General features: G+C 35.2%; 1 protein-coding gene across 7 annotated transcripts in view; it reads right to left on the bottom strand.

The window, feature by feature from the left end:
* Positions 1 to 499: 499 nt before the first annotated feature.
* The window catches only part of LOC149577453 (uncharacterized), a 45,269-nt gene continuing 31,460 nt past the window's right edge, over positions 500 to 14,308 (bottom strand). For 2 of the 7 annotated variants that reach the window (XR_016363496.1, XR_016363503.1), the window contains 4 exons: positions 1,709 to 1,780; positions 1,441 to 1,574; positions 1,155 to 1,239; positions 500 to 935 (listed from right to left, as the gene is read on the bottom strand). Coding sequence is in view for 4 of the 7 variants with exons in the window: in XM_089823864.1 (XP_089679990.1) it covers positions 877 to 935; positions 1,155 to 1,228; positions 1,441 to 1,574; positions 1,709 to 1,780 (339 nt within the window). In the remaining 3 variants the exon portion in view is untranslated. The remainder of the gene's footprint in view (positions 936 to 1,154; positions 1,240 to 1,440; positions 1,575 to 1,708; positions 1,781 to 14,308) is intronic. The other 5 variants (XM_089823864.1, XM_089823868.1, XR_016363501.1 and 2 more) reach the window with 4 other exon arrangements.

Genomic DNA, 14,308 nt, shown 5'->3' with positions numbered 1-14,308 from the left:
GATAGCCAGCAACATGATTTTCTCTGCCTTTGAATGTTTCATCGGAAGCTTAGAAGATTCATCGGCCATTTCCCATGAAAATGACGGAGGAGCATTTTGCTCTTAGCCAAGAAGTAGATCATTTTAAAAATCTCCTCATACCACTATTACAAGATTTTTGTTTCACAAAATCAAATGCTTTTTTAATTTCTCTGCTGTAAACGCTTTATAAACATCTGAAAACATGTTGGTAGCGATTCATATGATCACATTATATATGACAATTTATGTAAGGAAAGTGAATAATATTTTCAAGTCTGTTGATCCATATTGATATGAAATATCAAAAAAGATGATCTCTAATATGTAATTTTGATTTTATTCCTGGTTAATGCTGGATGTTCAGCGGATAATTAAAGTGGGTTTTTGTGTATCAAAGCATCCTCTTCAATTCTCCTGAAACTGATGTGGAATTTTTCTATGAACAATTGGAAGCCCAAGACCAACAGGTCTTGTCAAATAGGAAAATTCAGACATTTGTATTTGTTTGTTCCACGTTACATATGATTGAAACCATGAAGCATATAACATCTCCCAGCTTAGATATTTGTAAAGCGATTTTGTAGCTGTTCGATGCAATAAAGTATCTAGCTGTCAAAATATATCCCAAAATTTATGGAGCAAAGTTTTTAATGAAAAAGAAATTGATATATACATAAAGAATAATGAATTGGTGATATATTACAATGAAAATTATGGTTGTAAATTTGTCAAGGTATAGTCAGTTATATCACATCCCTTGTCTCCAAATGTTCATTAGGAAGTTAGGTCGCAAGTACATCTCTCTTGAAGAATGTTTTGATATTGAAGTTTAGCAGCAAAATGCATTATTTGCACTCAGACATTGCTTTCCGAACTGCCATAGTTGTGTAGATACGGTGAGATCTGCATCCAGACTACAGACCAAAACATTTCCATAAGAAAAACAATATTGGCTTAGATGGCAGTTCAGATACTCTCCACTAGAAATTGACACTTGTGGTCATTACATTAAGCAAATTTGGTTAAAGTATTGATCTAATAAGTACTATAAAGCAGGATGCCAACAGGTACTTTCTTGACCACGTAAGGAACTGTTGACAAAAAAAATTGTAGAGGGATCAAAATAAACTTACTATATAGACTTGCAGCCAACCATTCATTCACAATCTTCACCCATGTGCTAGCCCAACCAACATCTATACTCCACCTGAGAGAAAACTACAAGCATTTAATATGGCATTACATCACTTCGATCATCCTTTCAAATGCCAGCCTCTATAAATATAAAAAGATGAAAGCATTTAGAATCTATACATACTATAATTTATCTGGTAATCTTCTTGTAAATTATGAGATGTATACAATTTACATGGGAGTTCAAATAAAGCTATCATAATAGGGTGCATGGTTGATAGATACTTTTCCATTGTTTGGTGCAAGTTCCAGCCCACAAACAACATAGCAAAGTACATAGATCCCATTGAGAAAACAAAATGGAAGAATCCGTAGTCGTATGGTACATCGTCATCTGAAAGAGAATCACTCTTGCGGAACTGTCAGGTATGCAAAACCATTAAAATCAATTTGGGACCAACAGCAAATATTCAACTCCTCTTATTATTACAATGTTTATATCTCAATAGTAAACATAGGATTTATTAAATTTCCAAGGAAAAAACAGTCTTACTCGAAAATATCTTGATCGGATTCCAGTTGAAAATGCTGCCATGGCAATTGCAAAAACAGCAATTACAAAGCTCTGCATATAGCAAAGATAAAACTCTTAAATTGTAAAATTTAATTAGTCAAATGTTATCAAGATTGAAAATTATTAGTGGCATAATATCCTCAAAGAAATACAGATAACATGCCTACAATATGTATGCCAGATTCTTAATTTGGCATGTAATATATGCATAACAATGCAACAAATACATCTCCACAGGCAAAATGATTGGAATCTTGCATATGAAATACTAAGGGCTAGTAAACACTTTTCATGGAAAACTACATTACTATGAAAACATCAACCCTAATCTGAACATGCGTCCTACCCTTCAATGTGGTAAGCCCCAAAAAGAAAAGAAAATTGCAATGCTGAGAATTTCAATCAACTTACATGGGCTACCTATCCTGCATAGCCATATTCTTTGTCAACTTCTATACCCTAATATATGTAGTTTCGAGATATCCAAGTCAAGCTCATAAGACTATTAACCATTTTTTTATTTGTCATTAATTAAATAGCAAAGTACATAGATCCCATTTTTTATTTGTCATTAATAGGGATTAAAAATGGTTGGAGCTAGGTGTGATTCCAAAAAAAACTGATGGCGTAGATTTTCCTCCATCCATTGGATCATTTATTAAATGGGCTGTTCTGGTGACTCTTTCGTTGTGAAAATGGAGCTTCGGGGTCTTTCTCATAGTGACAATCATGAGTGTTTCCAAGGGGAAGGTTATCATGTTTTTTCTTCCCTTAGTGAAAACATCAAACTTGGTTTACTATTGTGGAATGGTATATGGATCACTTTGATTCTATGTAAAATATGTCAATGGGGTGAACAAACTTATAATTCTGATGACACAAAGAAGCCACAAAAGCCAAATTGCACATGAAATTTGAGGATTAAAGATGCAACAAACAACAATTCCATTAGAATGAGGATGCAATTGCAAATGTACAAGATGAGTACAATGGATTGAACTTGTGAAGAGATGTGAATGTTCGGCCAACGTGGGATAATAGAGGTAGAACACGTGTAGTACGAGTCTTCATCAAACTAGGAAAGTGCAATCACTTTTATTAAGTGAATATTACTTGATTGCCAAATCCAAATTGAAATCAGGCAAGAATGCATAAATGCAATGTTCCAAGACGGGATAAAAATTGGGTTTGGATATGTTATGTGTATGGCCATACAAAATCATTTTTAGTTCTTAAATATCTAATAACTTATAAAGAATGTAATATGAATAAATAAAAGTAATGTGCTAAAATGTTAATAGATTAAAATTACTAGTCTATGAAGCAATATATTTAATTAAATGATAAATATACATATTTAAATACAATTTTAACTATAACATTATAATAATCTATACAGTGGTGTTTATCCCATAGTGTGATGGTTCTGTGGTGGTGGTGTTGTGGCCATTGAGGTTCAAACCCCTGCAAGGCCATTGTGATCGCAAGCCTGTGCCTTCAATAATCCAACATGCTCTTGGTTTTGAACCTTGGTGTTGATGCTGCTGCCATTCATGTTTGTTGATTTAGCAAGCATTGATGTGTATGCTCCTTTCCCTCATTGGACTGGTGTGCCCAGTCTCTATTGCCCTGTTGGGCTACAATGTTTGTGAATTTGGACCCTTGTGCATCCAGTTGTGGCCTTACCTAGTGCTAGCTAGGATAAAAGTCCTTGCATTCCTCCATTAAAAAATAATAATCTATACAATGACATATAAAAACAAAATATTCTACTATAAATAAATTATAAATTACAATATCTACCATATATGCTTAAACTTGTGTGAATTAGATGAATGTGATCCTTGAGTCATGGTTGGGTGGCTCAAATCAAGCAGCAGAAATATCAAATATGGAATATCCACTTCATGACTGTTGAATCTGGTTCAGGCAACAAGATGGCAGAAATTTGTTGCTAAATGCTATGTTAATTGAGCAGCATATGCATGAGCTTTTCTTGCAACAACAATCAATCTTTTCCAATGGTGAAATTAGAGATTTTTTTGTTTTTGTTCCTATATAATTAAAGGTCATTTGGATTTTTTTGAAGGCCAAAAAGTCAAAGACTCGAAACAATCACCCAGTGACAATTTTCAAATGCCATATCAGGCCTGGAATTTTGCAAGCTTGTTTGTTGCCAATTCAAAATGTTTCAGATGCCAAAAATCTGAACCTTAACACAGTCAATTCAAATCCATACCCAAGTTTAATACTTTGTACATGGAAATGCTACATTTGTCAGCTGATTTGATAACATAGGCATATTACCTCCCCATGAAAAATCCCAGTATTGTGCAAGGAAGATAACACCTATGCAATTAGATACCTACCTATGTAAGCTAATCCTAGCCACCCAGTAAAGCAAGAAAGCAATTAATAAGTTGAAGAAAATAAATATGCACCAATGCTTGGTATCAAAACTCAGAAAAAGACAAGAAAATTAAAATTCATAAAATGTTATTATCACAAAATCTTTTGTTATGTGAACAAAAAGCCAAATCTAATCAGCTGCCAAGAAACCTCAAAACTGTTATTCCCACTGCTGCAATCGAAGACAAATGTGGCACATCTATGCTATTAATAACTCGAACTTCCCGATTTGCTGACCACGTTTTTTAAACAAAAGTCTGCAACAATAATATGATAAATTTTATGTCAGCTTTAAGAAATTCAAGTATCTTGTTCCAGCCTGACATTTCAAAGTGCTCCTTGGTTCCATTGAGTCCCCCTTTTGGAGGTGATGGAGAAAATACAAGAAGGAAATGGAAATACCTAGAAGTACCTAAAAATCCAAGGAAATATATTCAAATGGGAAATGCCATGGATGTTGAAGCTGGAGAAGGCTAGGTATGGTAATGCATCATCATGGAAAACTATTTCGAAAAGTTTGACAAAAGCCCAAATAAAATGAAAGGGAAATGACATAAGAGGATTCTATGTCCTATACTTGGCCAAAAGATTAATTAATTTATCTCTAATTTTCTACAAATGCCAAAGGCTCGACTCAAATTGAGAACAGGAATGGTAATTACTACCAGTTGATATGAGTAAGCTTGCAAAGTAAGATTACAAGGTGACTTCAAGGTTCCTTCTATTGTGAATACTCACTCAATTGAAATGATATGATTTTCTGGATCACTAAGGGGACTTATGCTGTTCACTAGGACTTGTCAAGGAATATATTTCTCCACATCCAGCTTATGAAATGCAATTTAAACATAAACTTGTGGATCTAATCTACTCCTACTTATGCCTATGGATGCAAAAAAGTATGAATGAAATTGGACTCTACTAGATGCAATCTTGTCAACAACTCCACCCACCTAGTGCAAGTTTCTAAATTATTTCCAAATGGCTTTCAAATCAATAGCTCCTCTTCAACCCCATCAATGGATGCAAACTAAAGATGAATATCAATTAAAGTTATGTGCATTCAATCACTAGCTAACCACACACGACACACTTATAATCAGTAAGAGGCTAGTGGCCTAGTTTTATGTTTGAGTCTAGCAAGTAAACATTCATGATTTCTTTCATCCAACTAAATTACTTAAAGAAAAATTTGTTTAAACAAATTGAGATGAAATCAATTGTAAGTGAGGAATGTAGATCACCATGCAATACTTCAAACAAGATCACAATAGATCACCATGAAAAACAAAACAATGAACAATAGGTCATCCTCCAACAACATCCCTTTCAAATGAGGGGTGGGGATTTGTAATCAATGACCAAAATTACAACCTTTGTTCCAACAAGTATTCAAGAATATTGCGACCCATATTCACCTTAAAATGTCTATCCATCATATATAGCATCCATCGTCTGATTGCATGAAGAGCAGCAATCATTTCTGCTCATAAATGGGCTTGAACATTCTTATTGTTGGGTTGTGACTCTTGAATGCAAGGGATATTCTTTCTTGCATGAGTACATTTTTGTACCTGTTGGTTACCGAAACCATGGATTGGAAATCCAAAAGGTTTGCCACTTCCTTTTATGTGGATTCCTCAATCAGTTCTGGCCAACGAATAGGAATGATCACTGATAAAATTTCCCCTAAACTTTTGGCTCTGCCAGACACAAGTAATAGGTCTAAGGCCTTTTATAGTAGATATAAGCTTGATGATCTCTCAAGATGGCAATTACTCTTGAGGTAGATCTAATTGTGATTCACACAAAAATTAAATAACTTGTGAAATCTTTGAATTGATTGTTTACGAGAAAATATTCTTGAGTAAATGATTTCTTAGTTGTATAAGTGAATTGTAAAATGTAAATATAATTCTTGATTAGGATTGCCCTGGAAATACTTGATTAGACCACCTTAGATCAGTATGAGACCAGTACCTTTATACTTTGTAGAATATTACCAAACTCTATGAGACAGTTTTAATAACTCACTTCCTCAGCAAGACCATCATTTCAAAGGCATTGCATAATAATTTAAATGCATTTTTACAGTTAGTCTTATGGATTTTAACTTCTTTATGAAAGACCACTAAGACAATGAAATCTTGACAACTAATCTACAAACTGATAATCAAACTGAAATTGATTCAAATCACCATGTCATAAGATAGCGCATTGAAGCATCTATTTGCAATGAAACAGATATCAGACAGAACTGATCAAATTAAATGAGAGATGCAACTGTTAGAAAGTAAAGTCCACCAAGATAACTAAGAGTTGGGGGGGGAGGGTAAATCAGTTATCCAACTATTAAAACACTTAACAACTTTATTATTTCTTAAGCATGTAAACAATGTAATCAGCAACCATAAGAAGATACTCGTACACAATAACACCAAATATGTTAACTAGGGAAACCCTTGATCAGAGGGAAAACCCCGGTGGGGATGGTACCCACAAAATGATGTACTAATATAAAAGTTCCTTGTAAGAGGATGGACTTTGTTAGGATCCAATGAAATACATTCAATACATATTAGTCCCTGTTAGGAGACTTTGAATCCCTGTTAAGAGATTCCAACCATGTTAGAAGTTGTGCCAACCCTATTAGGAGTTGTAGAAGGCAAATGGACCCACTGTCCAACTAATCTCTGTATTATCCCTTGCAGAATAATAGAAATGTATAGCTCCTTCTCTATCCTCTGACCGGACCAAACCTCTTTTGATCTTAATACCAAATCACAAACTTCGCATCCAATAATCCCTTGGATCGCTTACTTGCATTTATCAAATACTTTGCATATCACTCGTGAATTACATTACAATCAAGGAAAATGTCCTTCCTTTATACCATATCCTCAAAATAATTCCTTAAGTCGGCCTTGAGACTATCCCAATTAATTATAATAGGACCTCATTAAGATATTACAAGACTTTACATCTTTTCACAATTACAAATTACTGTCGGTTCACAGTCTTTACAACTCACGTGCGACCTTTGACCTTGCGCACTCATTGACGTCATCATCAGGCTGTCTTCTATCATTGTCGAATTGCGCTCATCACAGTTCTATCTCTGCTAGGAGATACAATCCAATCACCAGAGACTACTTCTCAGATACTCTCTTTATACTGTCCTTTGTAAATCAGGCATATCTTTTGCATGTCTCTGACTTTCTTCATGCACACTTAACCACTTCATCAAGACACAATGTAGAACACATCCTTAACTGCGCGTGACATGATCATCAATATTTCGTTCATACGACCTCATTCGCTATTTGCTCCTCTGTCAGTCTTGACAGAAACAATGATATGTTAACATCAATGACAAACTCGGTCATGAATGCAACATGTCAATCATACTAACAATCTCCCCAAGTGTTCTAGCAATGCTTAGGATACTCCCCCAAAGGAATACCATCAGCATTCATGCTAACAGTTACATCAATAGGAATGAAAGGACAGCTGGAATTATATTGAAATAAGCATCATAAAATCCAACTGAATACAAATTGTGTAATTGTTCTTCCCCAGCTGTGTACTTCTAGAGAACAAACCAATAATGTATTGCATATATAAAGTTGTATTGGTGATTCTATTTTGTATATCTATCTAGACAAAAGATTCTCCTTATATAGAAGAGGGTTCAATTTTCAATATGAAAGGGCAATACCCCTTCATCCAAAGATGCATCTTTTCCTAATTACTAACTAATTGACCTATTACATCACAATACATAATATGACACCAGACTGAAAAAACATTATAAATGACAACGTAAACAATAGAGATCAATATCCCTAGAGAGTCACATTTTTGGATGTGTTCAAAGAAGCTCTTTCACTAGTATGTGTTTGCATCATGGATGGTGTCTTTAGCAATTATTTCCAACTTGTTCCTCTTCTTCATATGTGATGTAGCGCCCTCTGGTTCGACCCATCAGTGTCTGCAGTCGTTCATCAAAACTAGATTTATACAATACGATTACTCAATCATACAAAAAGAAAACTAGTTCCACATTTTCACATATGACCCATACCCTGTTGATGTGAATCAGCTCATGGAGTTCCAGCACTTCATCTCACTACTCATGGTTATCAAGTTGCAAATCCAACATTGCATTTTTTACCTCGACTCTATCCTCTTCGGCTTTAAGCTCGAGCATATCAATCTTGTATCCCACATATTTCTTCTACAAGTCCTAGGCAGCAGAGTATAGACTATTAATAACATCCAACTGGTCCTCTTAGCCTCAATTAAATTTGGTTGTTGAACTAGCTAAGGATTCTCATTCAAAAAGTCATTATTTGTAGGGAGACCCATGATCGCTGTTATAATTTGAAAAACTTAATAACTTGGCATACTGTGCATTTTCTCTTGGTTCATTTATAACAAATTTCTCTAAATGCTCATAGATGTACATCCAATCAACTCCGGACAATGGAAATCGGTTATACACTTGAAATGTCTTCAAGTAATTAATGTCATTTAATTGCCTTGGATTCTACATGATTTTCTGCCTTCAAACATGGATGTTATCATGGGAATCCATAATACCTTTGATAATCTAAGATTACCTATTCTGTTTGGGTATGGCAATTGTCATTCCCTTTGACCGTTCATTACAAGTGTCATTTTGTGAATTTCTCATTAGTCACATTAACCAGTTAGTACGCCGTCATTTCTAACCTTTTATAGAATGATAGTGCACTATAATCTTGTAACATGACAAAATGATCACTCATCGGCATAACGTCTTCCAATGTACTTTACTCCTCATTGTTGTAACGTCTTTGTTATTCTGAAACCTTATTAAGTTATTCTATATATGTTGCCGGCATAGGTAATACCGATATGTCCGTTGGAGGTTGGCCTAACCACTTAGTTGTCAGGCCATTGTGAAATGTTGCTCTAATGAATTTCTATCGATATTACTTTCTCTGGTCTGTTTTTTCATATCGATATAACTTTCTCCAATCTGTTTTTTCATATCGATATAAGTTCAACTAATATGACTTTGCATCTTTCTTCACTTTGCCCATCAGTGTGACATACACTGTCGTCTTTTTTCCTTTCTATCGGCCAAGTCAACTTGATGACCCTTTCAAGTATGGGGATAACTCAAAATTAGTTCCTCTATTACATAAAGTCCTATTGATGTGAGTTTTGTTCCACTAAAACATGCAAAATCAAATACTTAACGTTTTAAGGAGAAACTCTAAACACTCAATCCTCTCTTGATATAAGGTCATCTCTCATGCTAAGCTTGCAAAGTAAGATCATGAAATGACTTCAAGGTTACTTCTTAATCGTGGACTTCACTCAATTTTATGATGTGAAATGTTGGTTATCACAAAGGGCCTTGTGCTATTCATTCAATGGATATCAACTCTTGCACTGCTAAAGATTTGGCTCTACATGTGCAAGCAAAATATGATTTTAATCTTCAAAGTTCAAACAACCACTTCAAATTAAACTTAACTTCTTGCTTGGACTCTACTAGGTGTAATCTCACCAGTGGCTCCACCCATCTAGTGCAAGCTTCTATGGAATACATGAATGATTTTTACATCAATATCCTCTCTCCAATCTTCAACATATGATTTTAATCTTCAAAGTTCAAACAACCACTTCAAATTAAACTCAACCTATTCTACTACTTCTATCTATAACTAGAAATGCAAGGAATCGTGGATTGCTTGGACTATACTAGGTGTAATCTCACTAGTGGCTCCACCCACCTAGTGCAAGCTTCTATGGAATACATGAATGATTTTTACATCAATATCCTCTCTCCAATACCATCATCTGGATGCCAACTAAAGATCGAACATCAATTGAAGTTTAAGTGTTTTCATCGACTTACAACGCAAGGCACTCTTACCATCGGCAAGAGGCTAGAGGCCTGAATTTGTTCGAGTCTAACAAGAAAACATCCACAATAACTTCCATTCAACTAAACTACTTCAACATGAAAAGAAACCTACTCCAAGTGAAAGATTGGGGAAACCATGCAACACTCCAAAGCAATAACAAGTAATTCACCATGAAGAACCAACAATGAATTATAAATTACTTTGACAATCATCTTAGCAACAACTTCATCAAGTCTCTCCCTTAGGTAGCCTACTCTACTCTAGCTCTCTACTACCTTCAATCTCTAAGCTAATCTAAAAGTTCTTCCCCTAAGACTAATAATTTACAAATGAGAAGGCCTTAGCCTTTTATAGTCGTTCCATTACAACGAAGGGCCAAGATCGATTCAAGATCAGGAGCCGAGATTTCTTCCCACAACCCCCAATTAGGGTTGCCAAATTTGCAACTAATTACATTAAGACACCAATTCATGGGCCAATAAGAAAATTACAATGATTTTTCAAACCAATGAGAATATAGGACACTTGGCACATTGTGATTAAGTGTTCTTGAAACTAGAATTTTCTAGTTGAAGACAAACAATTGCCTCCTCGTCATCCTTTTAAATTTTCTCATGGAATCGACTTGAATCGCTTGCATCTTTGTGAACTTTTGAACTTGATCTTTCTTGAATTTCCTTGAACATGTTCTCATGTAGTTGGATCCTTGGTGCTTTCCTGAATTTCTTCTTAATCTCAATCTGACTTTGCGGGTTGATAGCTTGACCATGAATCCTTCCTTCTCACTTAAGTCGTTGGGATTGAGCCATCTCCTAGTAGTATCCACTTGAAGTTTTGAGGCCTTGATCACCACCTTGCCCTCTAACTTCTCCTTCTTGAATTCACCTTGCCAAAACAAAGAACATTAAGCTTATGAAAAATCTGAAAATGAAATCACATCAAAATTCATCCCAATTAAGACCAACAATTTTGCAAAGTTGAAGTGAATTTTAATCTCATCACAATCCAATGCCATATATTATTAGTATTTTTATATTTTATTTCTAATTTTTGTCACTTTCTCTCTCAATTTTTTTTTTTGGAGACGGTGGCTTTGGTAATTACCAAGGGATGATGGTTGGGGAAATTTCAGAAGATGCGAAATTTCCACCGAGTGGAAAATTGAAAATTTTGAAGTTGCGAAATTTCCACCAGTGTGGAAAATCCTTTGGAAATATTATCAATTTCTTTCCCTCAAAACTTCCAAAATTGAAATGCTTGAGTTGCCACCAAGCAAAGGCCTAAGTATTGAGATTTTTTGGGAGGAAAAGAGGAGTGGAAAATAATGAACTTGCCAATTTCCACTAGAGTGGAAAATTCCGAACTTGCCAAATTTCCATCAGGGTGGAAAATTCCAAACTTGCCAAATTTACACAGGAGTGGAAACTTTCGAACTTGTCAAATTTCCACAGGAGTGGAAAATTCCAAACTTGCCAAATTTCCACCAAAGTAGCTTTCTCACAAACTTCATCCCATTTCCCAAACATGCAAACCTTCTCCTTAACTAAAATTTCACTCTCCACTTGGACTTAGACTACGAAAATTAGTCAAAGGGACACCAAAGTGCTGACACAAACACGAGCCCCAAACTTGCTCAAACTCACCCCAGACTTGAAGACTTGAAAAAATGTTGCCAACTAAAACCATCTAAGACAAAGACTCCCACTTGCTAAAGAAAAAAGAGGGGGTCCCCATTTGCAATGGGGTGATGGTGTGAAAAGCATCCTCCAATAGGTTCATCATTGTATGGTCTCCCAATGAACTCATAATATTTGATTTCTATAACTTACTCTATCTCTTCACGATCCTTTGTTCTTAATACCCATCATCACCATAGGATATTCCGACAATGTCATCGAGAAACGACATAACTCCATGGTATCGTCTCCGATGCTTTTAGTTACTCCGATGGAATCCATCAGTGTTAGTTCTACCAATGCCCCTTTCTCCTTAGTTATTACATCAACATATGCTTTACTAATGTCATTATAAGGGGTCAGTGTAACTTAAATGAGCTTTCACCGATGGCTTTTATTATACCGATGACAATCATCATTGTAAGTTACTCTAATAGATCTATGTCCTTAATCCTTTTCCTTGAATGTGTTCATCAGTATAAGTTCATTCAATGCTTTACGTTAACATCAATATAGGCTTCACTGATATTTTCATCATCTATTGGCATAAGTTAAACTCCCCTTTGCCACTAATGTATGCTACTCCGATGGATTTCGCCGATATAGGTTTGGCCCATAATGTTACTTTCTTTTGTAGATTATGTCATCGGTATATATTACTCCGACTTCATTCCTACCTTAGGTTGTTTTACTCCTCATCGGGATAACTCTGATTGAAAAGTTGAAATCTCATCAGTATAACTCCTATGATGTCCAAATGACTTAATTCAAAGCCAAGGTTCACGATTCTTGTGCCTAGTTTCCATGCCAATCCTTAGAAATCACTCCAATGGGTTGAACTTTCAAAGCCACCACACATTAAAACATTGCTAGACACTTGTTTATTGAATCTAATCCTGCATATGTAAAACCAGCAGTAACTATTCTTATAGAATGGGCAAATGATGTTCACTTAAATTTGCAAGTACCTAAGATCATAAGGAGCATGACTACTGAGACAAATTCATTCAAAACAAAATGAAAATTTGTGTGCCAACAGTACCTTCCTATGTTATTTCTTGAAGCATCACTTTTTATAATTACCATTTTAGAAAAAATTGATGTAGCTAGAACTACCATGTTGCACATAGCTTCTTTCAGCTTCTCAAATGCCTTAGTTGCTGCCTCAATCCATTGGAGGGCATTGAATAAGGCTATGATTGATCCTATTATGCTGCCATAATTTTTAACAAATCAACATAGTAATCTATTAGCCCTAATAAACCTTGTAGGTTCTTGGGAACTTTCCATTTTACCATGGCCTTGACCTTATTACAGTCCAATTTCATTCATTCATATGAAAGAATATGACCTAGAACCTAAAAACACATTTGGATGGCTCATCACAAGGATGATGCTTTTATAGAATGACCAAAACCTAATTCACATGCCACAAGTGTTCCTCACATGTTTACCTAAATATTTAGATCTCATAAAAAACACCAACACTTTTTTGTAAAATCAAACTTTGAAATGTACATGTTGCATTTGTGAGAGCAAAGGGTATCATAAAAAATTCAAGAAGATCCTCATCGGTCCTCAAACTTGTCTTTTGCACATCCCCATATCTAATTCCAATTAGATGGTATCTAGAATGAAGAGCAAGTTGGGTAAAATATACTAAAACCTTGTAGCTCATGTGGAAAATCATCTATTAATGAGATTAGCAACTTATCGTTGATGGTATGGTTATTGTGCTCTGTATAATCTAGCCACATACAAGTGTTACCTTTTCTATGCACCATCACCACTGGTGAAGACTAAGCACTCAGGCTATTCTTTGATTGAATCTACCTGCAGCATTTCATGAAGAACTTTATGGTTTTTAAAAGGTCATAGAGAAAAAGGTGATTGTGGTTGCTAGCTTATGAGTGTTGATGGGAAGCATTTGGTATCTATGGAACTGCTCTTTGCAGATTCTCTCCCCTTGCTTCATGTTGATGGTGGTCTAGTGATGCAGGGGCATCCTGAATGCACCATTTGAGCCAAATTATTGTCATTTGTCTAATCTTAGTTTCTTTTGGTTTGGTTGAGTCGATAAGGTCATACAAGACCACTGCGGGCCATTTGGGAGCATTATTAAAAGATTTGAGTGATTAGATGTCAAAAATGCAAAAGTTGTCAATGTTACACAAAAGTTGTCAGTAACATTGTCAAAAGTTGTCAAGTGGATGTGTTTGTCAACAAAATGATTAAAGGGTGGTTGAACACTGGATACGGTTCCAATTGCATAAATATATGCTCCCAACTCGAATCCAAGGGGGAGAAGATCGAATGAAAGAGATAAATCATTTTCACTATTTTTTCCTTGTAACTTTTATGAAATCTGATTGTAATTTGCATTGTCCGGACTGGTACAAATTGATACTGGCCTCAAACCAATTGAAGAAGTGGGAGAATGTTGTTATCTTTCAAATTCTTTTAGTTTGACTGATTTTCATTATGCTTTGTGAAAGTTATGATCAAACTAGTGATTGCCATTTCCAGACTTTTACTATTTTACAGCTAGAAACTTGTTTGGTACTGATTGGTAC

This window comes from Cupressus sempervirens, chromosome 1 (genome assembly GCF_028749045.1).
Source record: "Cupressus sempervirens isolate cs-2001-9-10 chromosome 1, ASM2874904v1, whole genome shotgun sequence".
Classification (NCBI taxonomy): domain Eukaryota; kingdom Viridiplantae; phylum Streptophyta; class Pinopsida; order Cupressales; family Cupressaceae; genus Cupressus; species Cupressus sempervirens.
Note: the sequence above shows the minus strand (reverse complement) of the source record. Positions and strands in the feature narration are given on the sequence as shown.